A 20,631-nucleotide genomic window follows, 5' to 3' on the forward strand; every position below is an offset into this window, starting at 1 on the left:
GTCATGTGTTGTATCATGACTTTTTTCCCCTTCGCTAAAATGAGTGGGCGTGGCTAGTGCATGACGCATCCTGCCTGGGGGCCGCGAGTTTGACACCCCCAGTTTAAAGGATACCTGATCTCCCTAAAAAATTAATACATTGGTGCACCAGACCTGTGAAATATTATGGCTAAGCCATACAGTAGTGGTTTTGGAATTGGCTTGTTAAATTGTATGAATCTAGCCACTGTGCTTTGCAAACAAGATTTATACTTTATGAAGTTACATGAAATTATTCATTGTAAATTGTTGGACAGGTGGTTGGCAAAACAAATTTTTCAGCCATCTTAGAGAAATGAGGCTGTAATTAGGGCGGATATCATTATAAAGATTTCATGTAAATAAAGGAAAATTCTGTCCCTACAAGCCACCTTGCTGACATCTTCACAATAAATGTTTAATCTGTTTTAAGAGGAATGCTAACAATGCTAGTTTCTAAAGATTCCCATGAGGACACAGCACATCCAGAACCAGAGAAAATCCTTTCTACTTCTAAGATGGAAAGCAAGTTTGGAGGTGAACGGTTGGCTAAATCTTCAAGCAAAAGTAATTCATTTCCCACTCCCACTGAAGTCAGAGGGGGGAGAGGTTTTTCTGTATTTTCTCTGAGAGCTGCAACTAGCTTTGGAAAAGGAAAGAAAGGAATTTTTTGTGGGATAAAATCTTCCAGGAGGCAGGAAGGAACCAAAAGCACACCAATTTTAAAGTGTATCAAATAAGTAGATGAAACAGAGGAAGAATTCAGTTTTATTTTGTATACACTCAAATCAAGCCTTATTTGGTTTTCTTGAAGAGAGTTTTTCTCTTGTTTTGTACACTTATCTCTAAACTGTATGCCAGTTTTCTGTTGCTGTATATATGAAAGGGTTAAAAGTGTACCATAATAACAAAAGGGCTCTCCCTTTGGAACCATTGGTTCTAATTACCACAGTGTTATTTTCAGTGGTTCTGGAAAATCCTCTGCCCAAAGATTAAATAGAGAAACAGTTAGACAGAGCTAGATAATGTAAATCAAGGGTTTCCAAATGGTTTCAAACTGTGGAGCCTATTAAAGGTAAAAGTTTCCCAGTCCAATCATTTCCAACTCCAGGGGGGTGATGCTCATCTCTGTTATCTTAACCCAAAAATAAATTTTAAAAAATTCCAAATGCATTGGTCGAGAGGGGTGTGACTTCTGAGTATCGCTTGACAAGAGTCATGGTTATAGTATTGAGAAAGCAGCAAAGAATATGTGACCTTAATGCATGTTCATTTTTCATCTGATGCTAGTTTTGTATGTAGCAAAGGTGGTCTGGAGACTGTTGTTGCTGTTATTTACTTATTGTGGTTAAAGCAAGGCCTACCTGACTCTACAACAACTTATCACAAGTAATGCATTTGAGGTGCTTTAGAGGGCAGGAACTTTTACACTGCCTCATAACTTGTTCTTTTTAATACAAGAGGCCAGAGTTGTGTTCATAGACAAGCTATAAATTTCCAAGGTTATAGGTAGTGTAGGAAGTTAGCACCCACCCCTTTTCCTAGAAGAATGAAATATTTTGGGAAATATTGAAAAGGCAGAATATTATATTTCCCTGGATGAGAAATGGAGAAACATGTTTTAAAGACAAAGCAGCTTCCTGCCTCCCCCCCCCCACACACACCCCTTTGTTAACGGGCCATTAAGGCCTCAGCCAAGCTCACTCAATGGGCCATATCTGCAACACAATAGGACCCATCTAGGACAGAAACTCACCACATGGCACCTGGGAAGATTACATCAGCCAGCAAGGCTAGGTAAAACCCCCACCCCCTGGGAGTCTGACAACCAATCAGAATACTCTTTTGGAGCCCCAGGAAGTTCAAAGCCAGAGAGAGCATAAAACCCGGGGACTCACTGTATCTCGACCCTTTTCTGTTCAGGAACTCAAGCCATGTGATCCTGTCCACCATTAAATCATCTTTCCAAGCAGTTTCCATGTTTCCAGTGTCTTTTTCTCCACTTGGAGCTGAACCCAGAAGGATATTTCTTCCTACAGTAATATTTTCAGTTAACTGGAATGCATACATAGGCAATGCTTCATTCTGCATAAAACCCAAGAAGGTACTGCCATCTTAGTCGAACCAGAATAAATTGTTCTCAGAACTATCCTCTCCAGCTCAACTAAAACTTGCTTCAGAAAAAAATGTTGTGATAACTTTTTAAATCTTTCTGGCTGCTGGAACAAACTATACTTTAATGCAGGAATTTTCAAACTACGTTCTGGAGAAACCTGATGGGATTCTATAAGAAACTAATGGCAAAAAAGGGGCAAGTTCTCCAACATAGCACTATGGGCTGCAATATGGTATCTACCAGGCTTTATTGCTTTTTAAAGGTATGCTATAATGCCAAGCATCATCCTCTAATACAATTATACTTCCAGAAATGCCTCTCAGATCCACACAGGAGCCATAAATAATGTTAATTTAAAATAAGGGTATTTGCAGACCATTGTTTTGAAGTGCCTCCATCTGCTTCCAAAAAAACCCTCAAAAGGTAGGAATTTGAGGGAACATGTTGGAAATCTATAGGTATAAGAGAGAGTAACACTCATTTAATTTTGTGTACTGTATGCCTAATTGATCTTGGTCAATTTGACAAACTAAAGATTGGCCCTTGCTAGCATTTGTATGGAAAGCCAGGAAAACCTAAGGCAGCTGCAGCAAGCCTTAGTACGGTTAACAAACCCATGTAATGGGAGCTAGACAAAAAGGAGGAAAAATAAAGAATACTGAAGTTTCGAAGGTTAAAAACTCTGAACTATAGTTTGATAGGCTAAATTTTATTTGGAACCCCACTTCACAGAATCAAAAAAAGTATTGTACTTGCATCTGAGTAGATATTATGAAATTGTGCTGTTACCCTATACTTACCCTGTCTCCTACAAGGATCTGGTGGAATTCTGTTACCCATTCTCCGTTTACAATTATCAAGTTTTTCAAAAGTTAAAAAATGGAACAAAGGCAGTTTTTAAAAATAACACAATTCTAAATACATTGCTTGCAATTCTTGAGTTATTGGTATTGGCAAAATTAAATCATTATATTTCTGTATTTGCGTTTAGGAGCCTGCTTACAACTTTAGGTTGATGTGGAATGAATTCCACTACTGAAGCATGACTAACAAACCATGATTCAGCAAACAACGGTTTAGTATGGAGACTTGTGTTTTTCTCTAAGGCGATCTATTATTACCGTAGTGGGGTAAGATTTGGGACTTACAACATCAAACTGCTCTTCCACAGTTTATTTTTTATTTGGGCAGAATGAGATTTGCAGTAGAACAGCTCCAGGGGGAAGAAGTTTATTTTCCAAAGATGATCCATCATTTCCTATCCCTGCTTCTAAGTTCTCTTTCTCTCCCCCCACGTCTTCAGTGGTACAGTCCACTGAGAGGCGGAGATAATAATCCTAGTGAATACGTTTATTTCGCGCATGCGCTATACCCTTTGAACGCTGTCGTGCTGTTGGTCGTAGGGTTTCTCTTCCCTTGTTACCTGTTTTATTATCAGCATTTCGTTTCGTCGCCGTTGGACGTTTTCGCCTACTCCTCCCGTCTCGCCATGGCCGACCCTCGCGTCAGACAGATCAAAATAAAAACAGGCGTAGTAAAACGGTGAGTATCTGACGAGTAGGGCCTCGTACGGAGGAGCGTGGCATGGGGAGGTGATGTTGCTTTTTCCAGGCGGCGAGTGAAATTCTCAGGGCCGGGATTTAACTGCCTTATACCGACGCGTTGGCTGGAGGAAGAAGCATCAACTTGGTATATGCCCTTATGCGCGTGTATATTAGGTCGGGGCTTTTTTTTTTTACTCGAACACTTTCCGTGCGTACAACAGTCCTGCGAGGAGGGTTAAATGAAGAGACGTTGATTGGTCGGTGGCCGAGTGTGAAATTGAACCTGTCGCTCCCATTTCTAGGTTTGTTCGCTAAGCAAATTTGAATTTTTCCCCTTCCACCTTTTGCCCTAAAGACAGGGCCTGTTTTCATGGGTAATACTGGAATAACATTTTGTCTATATAAAGACAACACAATCAGTGGGTGAAAATGGTCGTTCAGTCTATCCAGACAGCTGTAGGTCATCAAAGGCTCCATTTACCTTCTCACTTGTCAGGAGAAACAAATATGCATTTAAGCTGTCCATAATCACCAAAACTGTCTACAAAACAGTGGACGAATAGAATAGTATAGTTGGAAAGGACCTTGGAGGTCTTCTAGTCCAACCCCCTCCTTAGGCAGGGAAACTCTATACCATTTCATATAACTGCATATTCCCTCCCTGCTACATAGAACCTGACTATTTACCCAAATAGGCAGGTTCTATGTAGCAGCGAGAAAATATGCAGTTATATGAAATGGTATAGAGTTTCCCTGCCTAAGGAGGGGATTGGACTAGAAGACCTCCAAGGTCCCTTCCAACTCTGTTATTCTATTCTATTCTATTCTATTCTATTCTATTCTATTCTATTCTATTCTATTCTATTCTATTCTATTCTATTCTATTCTATTCTATTCGTCTACTGTTTTGTAGACACAGCTTTGGTGATTATGGACAGCTTAAATACATATTTGTTTCTCCTGACAAGTGAGAAGGTAAATGGAGCCTTTGATGACATACAGCTATCTGGATAGACTGAACTACCATTTTCACCCACTGATTGTGCTGTCTTTATATAGACAAAATGTTATTTCGGTGTATCTGAAGGGTCATAGAGAAGCTAACTGGTCCAGAATGCTTTTCCTACTTAATATTTCTACCTGTACAGGTAAATTTTCTACCTGTATTAACTGTATAGTCCAGATTCTTCGCCACAGTTACTAATGATGATTGAAGTACATCTGCAAAAGTTGCTTGATTCACAAATGTCAGTTGTAATCTATCCACACTTTTTCTTGTGATTTTTGTTTGCATAGTTACAACTAACTGGTATTCAATGGTCATTTAAATGTGTATAATACAATAGTCAAAACATATTTCCAAGTGTAAATGAACTGGCTTCAAATTATGTTCAAGACATATGTAATGCAATAATAGTTTTATTGCATAGAGTAGCACATCTATGTATGAAAACTTCTGTGTCGATATATTGTGCATATATCCATGTTTTGTAAATGTCATGCAATAGCAAAGACAATTTCTTTAGCTTGTAGAGTGGGAATTCATTTTAAGAAAGCAAGTGTTAGCTTTGCTGCAAACGTGACTTACAAATATGATAAAGTAATCTTTATGTATTTATTTCATACCCATTTTTGTGAAGAGTAAGAAATGCTGATTGAGCATTTGCTAATCTATATCCAGGTCTCTTTTCTTCCAATTTAGACTGTTTGATTTCTGTTCAGAATCTTGTGTCTTAAGGCTAGTTGCAGGTCAGTTGTGTAATTGTGTGTTCTGGGTGGGGTGGGGAGGATAGAAATGGGGTTACAGTTAAGTAACACAGTATTGTCATGGATTCACCAGCTTTTATAATGGTAATCTTAATATTATAGCAGGTTATGAAAAGACTTAATGATCAGTTAATGAATCAAATTCAGAATTTGGTCTGCAGCAAAATGTTGCAGTTTTTGTAGGTTTAACATGTCATGGGGAAGAAAATATTTTTGTCCAGTTTCTGTAATGTACTTCCCTGAGAGACATATAGTATCAACTTTCTTATTTCAGCACCAACAAAAATGTATTTAATCCCTAATAATACCTGAAAGTACAGGGTCTCCTCTTAACATTCCTTCATATAACTAGAAACTTTTCAAAATAAAAGTATAAGCATGAGGTGCAAAGGACTGAATACATTGCTGCTGAAAAGTTAGATGTCTTGGCAAGTCTGAAGACAAGCCTCTGCTTGGGTGAGGCTGCTTGTTAAGTGGATGGATGTATGTACAAACATACAAAACACAGGTTATCTTTCTTTTTGTCCCTTTTTTCTTTTTTCCTCCAGGAAATTTTGTTCCCTTATTTTCCCTTTCCAGGACAGCACTTATTTCTCTTATCACTGCTTCATCCTGGGGGTTCTTTCCTTATTGGCTCTTCCTGTTGGGGGGGAAGGGAAATGTGCATGTGTAGTTGTGTATTTTTGTGTGTGTGAGAGAGAATGAGTGCCATATGCGGATGAGAATCAATTAGTTTTACAAATGACATATCTTATTTTACAGGCAATTAATTTTAATCAACACCTATTAACTCTTTTTCTTCTGACCCTCCCCTTTTTTGGAGCATGGTTTCTGACTGATGTATATATACAGGCAAAAATGACACATTTGGGGGAATAGTCTAGGACATCTTTCAGCTGGCATTGGCAATGCTAATTTGACAAGGTGAGCAGTGAATAGAACTTTTGAGTTTACAATATTTTTTCTTTCTGTTCCTGTGGAAGTTGGTAGCGTATTTTAAATTCAGAACATCTTCCTCTCAGATAAAAACACTACTTCATTTGCTAGGTGCTACCAAAATAGATAGTAAATAACTTGATCGGTTTTTGTTGTCAATGTACAACTCAGTGTTCTACAGGTAGTTCTCACCTACTGACCTCTTGCTCAGTGAATGTTCAAAATTATGATGGTGCTGAAAAAGGAGATCTATGATGGTCCTCAAAGTTGCAGTGGTCCCATGGCCATGATTCAAGCTCTTGGTAACTGGTGCACATTTATGACAGGTACACCATTCCATAGTCATATGATCCCCATTTGTGATTTTCACAGCTGGCTTTTGAAAGTCGATGGTGAAGCCTTCAGGAAGTCACAAGTTGCAGTCATGTAACATCAGATTCACTGACGGAGTGATTCACTTAAATGAAATTGATTTAAGTCTGCACAGTCATATGAAGTTTCCCCTTTCAACTTTGTTGCTTAGCAGTAAAGTTGTTGTGGTTGGTAAGTGAGAACTTCCTGTATTTTAAATTGTTTGCTTATTTATGATTTGTATGTTTCAGAGTCCATGCTTAGCTTGTATGTACATACCTGAGCTGCTTTCTAGACCTCAAGAGTTTTCATGGGTTTTCTGTGTGCGCACACAGAACGAAACGAAACATTTGCTTTGACTGCTGGATAAGTGATATGGTTCTTCATGCACTTAAATATAATGACAATCTGGAAAGGCCTTCACAACATAAAAAAATTATCTGTTTCAAGGATGTTTTGCACAGTCCTGGTATGCATACACACATAAAACACAAACTTTTTATTGTAAATTTCTCTGAATGTGTTTTCTTTAAATAAAAGTCACTAACATATTTCTTAATCTTCTCAGTTTACCACTATTCCAGTAAGAAACTCCTTGCCCAAAAAACAACCAACCTCATATCTGATAGCACCTTAAAGTTGCATTGCTTGAATTGTTTTATTTCTGTTTCTTCAGTCTGTGGATCTTAACAGAATATATATGTTCCTTTTTTGACTGTAGGTAATGGCTGTGTCCAGTTGTTGAGACTGATTTTTCAGTAAAGGAATTTTTATTTTCTCAGTTGTATTCCCTAGATCACAGGTGTCAAACTCCCTGTGTCATGTTGATGTCACTAGACGTATCACGACATCTTTTGCCTTCAAAAAATGGTGGGCGTGGCCTGCACATGACACATCCGGCCCGCAGGCTGCCAGTTTGACACTCCTGCCCTAGAAGTTAGAATTGGGGAATAAAATTTCTATTCCACCATAACTAGTTGATCTATACCATTGTGATAATTATGTAGGAAGCAGTTAAACAAATCTTTGCTGGGCCAGAAATCTAGGTAAAATGGTGTGACTTAAATGCCTGATGGACCTGGATGGTTCTTAAATGCACTTAAGCAATTTTCATAATTGTTTGTTGGTTATAATTGTCAATTCCCTGGCTGATACACATCAGAGATTTGGATGTTTTTGTTTACATGGCCACATCAGCTTGTTTGTTTATAAGAGTTCTGACAGTGAAGCAAATAGGATATTAGCAATAGAGGAACTTTCAAGATCATCAGATCTAGCATAGAATAAGGCCCATTTGACATCCCATTCTGCTGCAGAAGTGGCCAGTACAAAAGCATTTTTCTAGAAATCTAAAAATGATGCATGCAATGGTAGAAATGTGCTGTGTTTGCATAAGGCTTGAAGCATTTTTTCCAAATCACTTTCAAAATATGCATAGCTAATAAGACCTGTGCTGAAGAAATCCATCTTTGGAGCTGGAGAGTAGTGTATCTCTAAGCCAATTTTAAGAATTTGATTTCTGAAAAAAATAATAGCTTTGCAGGACCAGGCACATCTCAATGATGCTGATTGATCCGCTCATATTTCAGTGAACTTTCCCTAGCATGTAACTGCAACTGATTTGATTGGTTGGATAAGTGTTCTGTGGAATGTCACTGTGAGTGTTCTTTTGGACTTCTTGGTAGGTTTCAGTATCTTTCAGTGCGATATCCTTCCAAATGACCACCGCTTCTTCCTAGTTTGTATACCACCAACTCCCAATGACTTTGTCAAGTTATACTTAGGAGATGATGAAGATCAATTATTTGACACATAGGCTGTTCATCTAGTGTCCCCAATATTCTTCAGCATCTATCTGAATATGCTGAGGGTAGTCATATTGATGACACGTTGCTTTCTTCTGCAAAATAAGGAGCAGTAGAGCAGTCAATCTGTTAAATACTCCTTAAATTTGATAATTGCCTGGAAAGGGTAAATCCAGCAATCCAAAGATGTTATTTGTCAGCATTCATATTCTGATTGTGGTATTCGCTCCAATTAAAGAGTAGTTTCATAAACTGGGAGTGCTTTTTAACTCTTAATTATTCCTGAATTTGCTCCTTATAATGTTCCTTTTGAAGTGGTTGCATTTGGTACCAAATATAGCAACTACACTATGATTTTTGTGAGATATGTGAATCATGATGATTGTATTGAAATACCTGCACTACTTGCCTATTGCTTATCAGGTACAATTTAACTTAATATTGACTTTTAATCAATCAGTTTACAGTCCAATTGGCTGTTAAATCTGCTGGAAAGATAATTTTGAAATGACCATGCTATGAAAGGTCCATCTTTCTGGCTCATAGCAGAGGACTTTATGTATCAGAATGCACTCTGTACCCCACTTTCTCAGCATTTAGAAAATCTAAAGATGTACCTTTTTTTGGTCAAGTTTCTAATTGTTAATTAGCCAACATTTGTTTTAATTTTATCTTTATTTTTTTTTATCTTTTCTTTTTGTCTGTTAAATTTTGTTAATCACCAGAGGAGAAAGATGAGACACAAAATAAATTTCTTGTAGTCATCCATTGGATCAGGTTTATCCCATGAATGATGATGAGTTGGCCAGCATATGCCTGAGTATATTATCCTCATATTTCTTATATTAAGGAACTGACCACAACCAACCACACTCGTATATTTTCACTGGAGATACAGGAATTTTTGGATCATATATAGTAATGTAATGCTGAGCACGGTATACAGAGTCTCTACAAAAGTGTTATTGGCTACTGTTTATAAGTATTACCCATAAACACCTCATGCACACTTCTACTTAAATTTCTCTAATAGAATTCGATCAGGGTTAAGTCTTCAAGCCTTGATGGTAGTATGAATGAATGAAAATATTATTTCTAAATATCATTTGCATCAGTATACCTTAAATATAAATATATTTCTTTAAAATATCAGTTTGGCCTTTATTTGTCTTTGCAACTTTAAGTAATACTAATAGAGAAATACCACTGTGCCTTTTGTCTTACCAGGCATCATTTTGGTTGGATCCAATAATTCTATAGATTCTAATCTTCATGGATATATTTTTCATGGGCAGTTAAAAGAAATGGCTGGTTTTTGCTATATATTGAAAATCAAAATTATTTGGTTTTGGAAATCTGAGCTCTCCTTCCACAGTAACTCAGTGCATGCAGAATTCAGTTTTGGGAAAGTATGAGGGTTTTTTTGGGTGGGCAAAGTAGTTCATCTGTGTTAACCATCACTCTACTAATAGGAATAAATTGAACATTTTATTACTCTTCTTGGATCCTTGTATTTTTATTGTGCAGTAATTAACAGGGCTGTGGAGTCGGGAGATAAATGTTCCGACTCTGACTCCTCAGTTTTTTGTACTTCTGACTCCAGGTACCCAAAATTTACTCCGACTCCTCGACTCCGACTCCCACTCCACAGCACTGATAATTAATTATCTTAGAGCCCTGGTGACACAGTGGTTAAAGTGCAGTATTGCAGGCAAACTGCCCAGAGCCTAGTGTTTGAACCTTAAGGCTGACTTCCATTCTTCCGAGGTCAGTAAAATGAGGACCCAGATTATTGGGGGCAATATGCAAATAATTGTAAACTGCCCAGAAAGTGCTGTAAAGAGTATATAAGCCTAAATGTTATTGCTATTCCTATTATATGCTTAATAGCTGGATTTTATGAAATGATGTAGAATCTACGTATATCACTGAAGAGTAGCTGCAATTAGCGTAATATTTTTGCTTTAACTAATAGATGTTGATTTTTTAAATGTTGTCTTCATTTTCCTGTTAAACTGCTCTCTTTTTTTAGCTATTTCAATATCACAGAGGCATTAAAAGCTGCTAAATGAATGCAGTATATTAGGGACATGTGAAAGTAGTACTGACATTTGCCCATAGTTTCTCTCTGATTAAATGAAACTGACACCAGTAGATTAGAATGAGACTAAGACAATTCACATTGCAATTGTGTTAGTTTAACTTTAACAATCTTTTAACACTCTTCTTTAAATGTAGCTGACATACCATAATTACAAATCTACAAGCCTTGATTATAGAATTTTGCATCATGAACCTATGGGAGAAGTGTATTGATTTTTTGGGGTAAGTCAGACTTTTTAAAAACCACCTTTCCAAAAATGGAATTTTCAAGTTTGTTCTCATGCCTGCAGCTTTAGTATATTCTTGCTGTGCTATATAAAGCAGTCGCAATGCCAAATGTTAAATAACCTATTAACAAGTTTTTTTAAGAAACCAAAAACATTTTTGTTCCTGAAAACTAGGAAAAACTTCTATTTCTGATATAATTACATCATAGTGCACCTTTTATTTAATAGACAGATAAACTGAAGAGTGACAGCCCAACCACAGCAAGTAGGAAAAACTGGTGGGCATGGCAGGGCATATTGCCTCTCTCTTCACAGTATCTCCCTTCTTCCTCTTCATGAGCAGCACTTAGTGTGGTATAGTCTGCCAGTTGCCCCCTCCACTGATCTTCTTAGAGACTTTGTTCCCTTCCCCCTCTGTCTTCTTTCAGTTATAGTGTTGTTCAAGCAAGGCATATATCCATGTTCAGCAGATTTTGTCCATTAAACATGATCTACTAATTGAGGTAAAACGGTGATTTAATCTAACTAAAATGTAATACTGTTACTAGTTAAAATAACTGCATTTGGATCTCTCTTTTAACCTCAGTGTTAAAATAGACAGGATTATGTGGTCGTATTTTGGATTATTTTACCATACTAGGTGGAGTTTTTGGGTCCTAAAGTTGACATATGTGAAGGGCACCAGATCCTAGTCATAAAATTCCATTCTTGTCAATGGCGATAGATTCAGTTGGCATATTTAAAAACAGCAGTACTGTATTTTTCAGACTATAAGATGCTCCGAAGTATAAGACGCACCTAGCTTTTGGGGAGGAAAACAAGGGGGGAAAAATCTGCCTCTCAGCAATTTACCTCTTTGCAGCAAATAGCAAACAACCTGGTCAGCTTCAGCACAGCCTGATTTAGCACAAGCAGCTAATTTGTGGTTGGATCGGCCTCCTGGAATACCGCCTATCAGCTGTTCCAGGCTGCAGGGATCGCTGCCGCCCATCGTTGCTGCTGCCTATCGCTGCCTCCGCATGCCCCATTTTTGGGCTTTGCACGTCCCGTTTTTGGCCTGTTCCAGGCGGCGGGGATTGCCGCAGCAATCTATCTAGGTGGTGGCTTGCTTCACCAACAATTTTTATGCAAAAAAATTAACTTTGCTAAAACTGAGCGATTTTAGGAAGAATACTGCCTTCTCCTACAGTATTTAGGTTTATCTATTTTTTGCTTGCAATATCAGACTTTAAGGTACAGAAAATAGTTACATAGAGTACCACTATTCAGGTACTGAATACATATACCCTGAACAATTACCTATAGTAATTTTCAGGTTACAAATTTTTGATATTAAATATGCAGTTCTGTATTAATTTAGCTGAAAATAAGTTCCTGGGAACTCAAAGCATTTATTTCTGAGAGCATGCTTATGATTATGGTATGATTGCTGTACAATTTAATATACCGTAACTATTTATTATATACTCTAAAGTCTATTGATAAATTTATATAAAAGTAAGAAGTGAAGAGCATTCCTTTTTTAAAAGGATAATTTGTTACTGCACAATAGTGGCCTAGGCCCATTGTAGTCAAATGCCAGAAGAAAATCTAAATTGCAAATTAACAATTTGATACTTTTAGCTATGTGACTTATTTTTTTAAAAAAAATGAGAAACAGAGCTTTATAGCTTTCCTCATAAACTAGGGAAATTTAAAATATGATTATTTAATAAAAGCAAACAAATTTGCTAGGATTAGGAATTTTTAGTTTCTTAGCTGTCCACTTTAGTTATATGATCTATCCAGGAAGTCCTGTGTGCACAAGGACTTCCCTGTTGCCAGCTGTGAGAATGCAAAGCTCCATCTGCCATAGTTGGCAGTAGGATCTTGTTGTGCAGATGAAGTTCTGGATCATAGCCTTTGACTTTGAAATGGTTGACTGGTTTACAACTGTTGAAGCTTAGTTATTAAAAAGCCTTACTCAAAATATTGAAATATTTTCACAAAGTCAGATTTTTTTATTGGTTTATAGCTATCTTAACTTTCTATAATAGTTAATTAAAAATTCCAAATGTACTTTTTTTGTAAACATAATTAGAATTGTCTAGTGAACCTTTTATATCACTTTTGTAAATTTATAGTTAAAAAATTAGCTGAAGTAGAAGATAAATTATTGACTTAGTGTCTAATAATATTGTCATTTTGGGGAACACTGAGCTGCAACCTCTGAACTTCTTCTTACTCCAATATTAATTTCAGCCATAATTTTAGATGAAATTTGCAAAAAGTTTTATTATTGTTCCAATAGCGCCTTTGGGGAGGGCTTTCGAAAAAAATAAACAATAGAGAGGTACTCCGCTCAAAGGAACTGGGGTCTGAAAGACTTCTTCAGAATTTTTGAAATGATGCAGTCCTAAAACTAATAATACTTGCTTAAAAATCCTGAACACTCATAGAGTTATTCAAAGATTGACTCCTACCAGAATTACATTTGTAATCAGTTCTCTTAAAATTTAAAAAAGCATTAATGCATTTCTTTTTCTTAGGCCCCTGAGAAGTTCTTTAAAAATGTCTTGCCTTCTAATCAGAATGCATGTATGCTGATTTTATTATATGTCAAGGACTTTTTAGCTTAAAGGCTCTATTACATACTGTGATTATATTGCCATGTGTTCAGTATTGTGCCATACTGCATATTCTTTGTGATTAGCACATGGTATATTATTTTTTTATTTAATTCTGTGATTTGTAGTGATATTTTTTATTTTTATATGAAAATATATTTTAGAGACAATTCTATTTCTTTGGCATGGAGCATAAAATTAGGATTCAGCCATCCAGATACAGAAATGTTGACTTGATATATCAGTGGGCTGTTTTGGAGATCAGAATAGTTTTCTCTATATAATGATATTCTCTTATACAAATTATATATCTGGTTTTTTTCTTGTCATTAATGTTTCATATTTATATTATCTTAAAAATGGTCTTCAGATTCATTGGCTTCAGTGACAGGATTTGAGATGAAGAATTAATCCAATGCACATAAATGAGCTTTTTAAAAAAAACAAAATATAACCCTCAGAATTCTGCCGAAAACAAAATGTTGACATTGGTGTTACTGGAATTCTTAAAATATGTGCCCAGTGCTTATAAGCAAATATACTGACAGAAGGAGAGAAACTAGACAATTACTTAGCTTTAAAAATAGGGGAAATTTAATCAGTTGATTCCTCAGTGTAGTTTTTATTTAGTTATATTTATGCATTGATTCTCTTAGCAAGTCCCCATATGCTCAGGCTGAATGACTAGCCTGAAAAGCAAGTTCCATAACATTTTTACTGTGTTAAATCAATTTGGCTGGAGTAAGTAGATTTACAGTGATTTGGGCAACATTCCCATCAGTTTTCCTTGAGGCATTTTCTTGTAATAATATTACAACTATGTAATGTTTTTTGGGGGGAAATAAGAGCAGTGTAAAGAAGCAGTTACATTTATTTTTAAGTAAGTTAACCACAGAATTTTATTATAGTGATATAAATGTCTGTACTAGATAACATAACATGAGCTGTTGATACTTCGATCACTCCTGTTTCAGTGTTTAATAGATTAAATGCTAGGTTTACAGATTATATTCAGACTGTGTAGCAAACTGGACTTTGGTTAATGGACAGAATTTGCTGAATCTGAGTTTTGCCTGAATTATTATTCTGCTGGGATTTCCTGAATAATGCTTTATATAATGTAAAGTGTATTTGGAAGATACTGAGTCAGAAGCAACAGACAATTAAATAAGATTTAGGAGTTTAGGGATTGTGAATCTAAAGATTGTACTGGCACCATATTTATCAAAAATATATATTTCATTTAATTGATTTTTTTCTAGAGTTCATGCTTCCCTTTCCAGAAGTACTTGCTCTGATACACTTCTATCATATTCCCAAGTCCTCTTCCATTTCACAGAGGAAAAAACATTCCCTGGTTTTGCAATTTTTTATTTTATTATTGGATTCTCTTAATCCTCCTTCCACTCACAGCAATTATCTCTGTGATGTGTGACATGATTCCTTATTTCAATAGCAGAAAACAGTGGCTGCTCTTGTGTGTCTTAGATGTCCCTGAGTCTTCGGAGAAAGGCGGCATATAAATTGAATGAATGAATGAATGAATGAATGAATGAATGAATGAATGAATGAATAAATAAATAAATAAATAAATAAATAAATAAATAAATAAAAATGTGGTTCAAGGGTCAGTGTGAGAAGAACATTGCTGTAGAGGAGTGGATAGAGAGATGGATAAGTGTCCCTGTATTTAGCAAGTGTATCTTTGGGCCTTAAAAACACCCTTTAACCATTTATTAGACAAGCAAGTCTGGTCCCCTTACTTTTTAGCAAAGTATGATACATATTTATTCAAAGGGTTTCTTGTTATGTTCATTGGAGCTGTCTTAGGACCACATCAGTATGTATAGTTTTGTAGCCAAATACCTATTTTTCTCCTGTAGCTTAATGGCTTGTTTTGAAATCTCTTGTGATTGCCCTACAGTAAAACAGATACACTGGTCTTATCCTCCAATACCAGATGAAAAATAACTATTTCCTTTCAAAAAAATACCTTAGAAACAAAACTGTTTAGCAATGTGCTTAAATCTACACTTTTAAAATCCACTTTTGTAGACTGAAAACTAGAATAGCCTATGAAATTTTATTTCAAATTTGTGCTGTTCTCTCAAACACTCTTACAAATATATTTGTTAATAAATATACTAAAAATAGTTGTATTCAAAAATCCACTGACATGCAATTTAAAATATTGGCAATGATTCAACGGTATGGCCAGAAAAGTGAGTTTTGTTCCAATTTTTCATTTCAGTAAAGTAATCCCTCTCCGAAGTTGAAATTGCTGCTATTGCAATTTTACTGCCATTTAACAATAGCATAGATGCTGCATATAAATTACATGAACTGGGACCAATCTCAGAAGAGAAACTCAGAACACTTCTTAGGCAAAAATGTTCAGCCCCTTCACATGGTCATCACGTGTTAGCCATTTTAGTCATAGAAATGCTTACAATGAGAAGGATATGATTTTGTATATGGAAATATATTTAACAGAAAGGGTAGATCTATGATATATGAAAAGTATTTTCATATATCTGAAAAGTTGTTTATTTATATCCTGCCTTTATTTTTTAATAAATAACTCAAGGCAGCAAACAATCTTTCCTCCTATTCTCCCCACAACAATACCCTATGAGGTGAGTTGGGCTGAGGGTGACTATCCCAAAGTCACCAAGTGTTCTGCCCCAGCTCCGGATTCCCGAGGATATCGACACACACCAACAGTCCTTATCAAATTTATTAAATAGCAAGAATAAACCAAAGTCTGGCAAAGGTTGGCAACCAGCCCAGAAAGCAAGACATGATAAGACTTTTCCAAAAATGCTCTGATGATAATATACAAGTTGTTTCTAGCAAGAAACTTACGGTGTGTGATTTAAATAGGCTAAGGGAGTGGCCAATTATCCTCAAGCCTTACTCTCGAGGAGACCTCCTCCTCCCAAGTAGCCACTCCTGCCTTTTGGCAGCCCTGCATGCTCGGGCATTGAGGAGAGGCTCCTCCATTTCGCTATCTCCACTTGAAGGAGCCTCTGGAGGTTCTGAAGGGCCTGGCTGAGTCTCTGCCTGTGGCACCACATCCTCTTCAGCCTCCTCACTGTCTGACGCGAGCACCAGCTGCGCTGGCTGCTGGCGCGACACCATACCAGCCTCCTTGTTGTCGGATCAGCCGTGATCCGTGCAGGCCGCTGGCGGACCACAACACCAAGCTAGCTTTCATGCCTAAGGTGTGATTAGAACTCCGTCTTCCTTGGTGCCTTAATCACTGAACCAAGCTGATTCTCATAAGTTTCACAGAAAGAAGATCAAAATTTTATCTTTTATTTCAGAATTCAAGTTACAATAAGGTAACTTATGATTGTTTTTTTAAAAAAACTTTCAAACAATGAGAGGAGTTTGACCAATAATCTAGCAGGATAATGGGCTGGTCTTAATTTAATATATTCAATTAGAGGCTATATAACCTATTACGGATGTCTTAATTTGAATTCCTGTACTGAGTAAGAAGTTTGGCTCAGTGGTCTAAATAGTCCTTCCAACTGCATGATTCTGTAATCAAAACTTCTGTTATTTTACCTAGATTTTTCATAAGAATAAAACACCAACAAACTGACCATTAAATTGACAGTCTGCTATTGTGTTTGCAATGCTAAATAAATAGGAATGTGTTTGCACATTATAATCATATATCAAGAATGCCCTGCTACTGTGGCAGATTGTTTTTTATTGTATCATCTAGTCATTTAATAATAATTGCAGAAATGACAGCTCCTTGCTCCTCTGTTGAATTTAGGGATTCTTTCAAGTAGGAAGCATAAGATTTAAAACAAGAAGCAAATGCACACAGTCATCACAATTGTGTGAGTCTGTTGCTGTCAACTGGCTGAAATTGTATAAAGGGATGATGACTGTTTGCACATTGCACTGCTTCATCTCTCTGCCTCTTAAGAGGACTATTGATAATCATTTTCAGCATAGATTTAATGTATTTTTATGAGCCTGATGTTTCACCATAGGTTGATTTTTCAGGCATCGCATGCCTCTGGGGCCAGGTCCATTGTAGGTAGATATGCTGGAAAACAACTGACTGCACTGTCTATGAACAGGCTTTTTAAATGCATATGTTTGTTTACAAATATTTATTATTTCAGTTATGGATTTTAAATGACTCATAACTGGTATAATATAACCAATAATAAGGGAATCAGTAGACCAGCTATCAGTATGAAAAAACATAACAATTTATTACTTAAATATTCAGTGCTTCAGAGATTCATGTCCTGGGCACCTGCAAGCACTTTTACCAGTTAAAGAACAACCTCTTTACCCAGTCACACACAGGTTGTTAGTAAAAAACAAACAAACCCCCCCCCCCCACAAGTTTTCATATTGGCTGTGATAAATTAACTTCTAAAGTTAATGCCAGCAGTTGCTAAAATTTATATAACTTTATTGAATTTTCCTCAGCCTTGTGAAAAAAAACGGGAAGAATTTTGTTTTCTGTTGAAGCTGGTTGCCAAAAGTTCACCGCCCTTCATAAAAAAAACCCTTCCAAGATAGCACACCCATAACTTAGACATAGCAACAGTAATCTTTTCTTAAAGGCTGTGTTTAGAAACAGTGCTTTAACTGCCCTCCTGAATATAAGCAAGGATCGAGCCATCCTAATTTTTGGGGGGAGGGATGGGACAGAGTATTTCAGAAGATAGGGATCCATTTGCAAAGAAGGCTAATTTCTGCCCATCTCCCAAAGGGTAGTGATTTCCATGTCCTCTGCTGTTTTGCACCAGATGGGCAGCATATTTGAGGTAGGGAGTCTCGTAAGTATCCAGGTCCCAAGTTATATTCTAAGGCTTTATAGTTGTAACCAGTAGTATGAATTAAACCCAGAAACAAAATAATAAACAGTGCAGTTCCAGAAATAAAGTTGCAATATGGCTATAATGATTCTCAACCATTACCCATTTGAAATTAAACAGTAGCATTTGCAATAGCTGTTGTTTCTGAATCAGTTTCAAGGCCAGCCCGTTTCATATATATAATGCATTGCAATAATCCAGCCATGGTGTGACAAAGACATGACTGTGGCCAGTCATCCTTTTCAAGAATAGCCACAACTTGGTATATTAAATAAAAATGGACTCTATAAACTACAACTCCCGCTTGTTGGTTGGGGTTGGTTGTTATCCATCACTAGTCCTAGTAGATTGCAGTGTTTAGAAGCTAAAGAAATAAATTCTCCAGCAGTAAGTAAGGGAAATTAACCAGATGATAAGGTCAAGCACCTCAGCTAGGGGTAATGTCAAACAGCAGAAGGGATGATACAGCAGGAATAACCCCACTTTGTGTCCCTTAAGCCCAGTTTCATAAGGCCTCACATTTGCAAACCTGTGGAATAGTGTATTTGATGTCCTCCTGGATTTTGGATGCTATAATAGCCAAGATTCTAACGCTGCAGATGGGGAAGATTCCACAGGGGATCAGCTATGCTGGCTGGAGAATTCTGTGAGTTGAAGTCCACAAGTCTTAAAGCTGGCAAGTTTGAAGACCTCTGGCCTAGATTGTTAACTCTAATGAGATACCAAAAAACCTATCCTCCCCAAGTAGTTTCAATAGAACATGCCATATATCTCCTTTTCTTCAGGATTAAGTCATGGGTAAGCATGGATTAGTATAGACAAACCAGATGTTTACTAACAGCTATATTAAATACTAGAAATACTAATATTCAACCTTATTCAAATCACACAGGTATGAAATATAAAGTCCTCTGAACTCAAATAGATTAAAATGTAAGTCCTTGCAAAGTAACAAAACAATTTTACCTGATGCATAATTTTAGGTGTGTAGGAAGAAAGATGGTAGGCAAGGTTTCTGCTATTACTTTCTAGGAGAATTAGTGGAGAGTCAGTTGCTGCTGCTGCTATATCATTCAGACAACATTTGAAATTGCAGGTTGGAAAATTATTTGTAACCTGTAGATGTTTTCCTTCCTTAATCTTGCACAGTTTACCTTTCAATTCAGTTTGTTCATATATTTTGATCTGTCTTTTTATCCACTTATCAAGCATTTTCAGTGATCTTAAAAAAAAAGAAATAAATAAATGTTAGGCCTATAACTGAAATGAAGATTCAGAATAGCAAAGGAAACAGTAATGGATTTCAAAAAGAAGTGAGGACAAAAATAAGAAACTGAAAAGCAGTGGGAATAAGCACTGAATTATCTTTGTGAAATAGAAAAGTTTTGAGGGCACGGCGAAAAGCACGGAGATCTGGTCTCCTACGTATCTCCGGGGGCAGGTCATTCCAGAGGGCAGGTGCTGCCACAGAGAAGGCCCTCCCCCTGGGGGGTCGCCAGCTGACATTGCCTGGCTGACGGCACCCTGAGGAGTCCCTCTCTGTGGGAGCAAAGTGGCCGGTGGGAGGCTATCGGTGACAGAAGGCGGTTCCGTAAGTACTATAATTGGTGAACAGTCTTTCACATTGCTATATTAGAACGTTGGCCCATTCCTCCATGGTGAACTGTGAGATTTTCTAGCATAAACTGTTTCAAGTCCTGCTGCAGCATTTTTGTGGTAATTAGTTGTTAACTGACACTGCCCTTCTAAAACATTGTATTCATTAATTTTCTTTTATACTTGCTTGTATATTGTCTTGCTGTACACTCATGCTTGAGTTTCAACTGACAGACAGATGACTTGATAATCTGTTTGATTCAAAGTAAGTAAAGCATCCCCAAGCACTCTCACTTCTGTGCTTGTTAGTTGGCATGATATTCTTATTGCAGAATATGGTGTTTGATTTCTGTCAGATATAATGATACCCACTCAGTCCAAAATTTGCGCTTCTCACTTAACTATTTGTAGAATATTCCACTTGGAAGACCATCTAGGTGCTTTATTGGCAAATTGAGCCAAATAATAATGTTCTTTTGTGAGAGCCATGGCTTCATATAGGAATCCCATTTTTACTTGGTGCTTTGCTGATTGTAGAGTCAAGAACACTGATGTTAGCCAAGATAAAAAGAAACCTTCTAACATTTGGAAATTATTCTTGGGTTCTGGGAACTTCCTCAAGAACATGGACAGATGCAAAGTCAATGTCTGCAGCTAAGAAGTTGACAAATAGATCAGCTCCTTTGATTGTCTCTGGAGAAAGAGA

At 36.8% G+C, this 20,631-nt stretch overlaps 1 protein-coding gene across 1 annotated transcript in view; it reads left to right on the top strand.

Annotated features, from left to right (window-relative positions):
* Positions 1–3,492: 3,492 nt before the first annotated feature.
* The window catches only part of TBCA (tubulin folding cofactor A), a 34,132-nt gene continuing 16,993 nt past the window's right edge, over positions 3,493–20,631 (top strand). The window contains exon 1 of the mRNA XM_034441078.3: positions 3,493–3,676. Within this exon, the coding sequence (XP_034296969.1) occupies positions 3,624–3,676 (53 nt within the window). The 5' untranslated portion in view covers positions 3,493–3,623. The remainder of the gene's footprint in view (positions 3,677–20,631) is intronic.

The sequence above is a fragment of the Pantherophis guttatus genome, chromosome 2 (assembly GCF_059756535.1).
Source record: "Pantherophis guttatus breed Tessera chromosome 2, ASM5975653v1, whole genome shotgun sequence".
NCBI classification, from domain to species: domain Eukaryota; kingdom Metazoa; phylum Chordata; class Lepidosauria; order Squamata; family Colubridae; genus Pantherophis; species Pantherophis guttatus.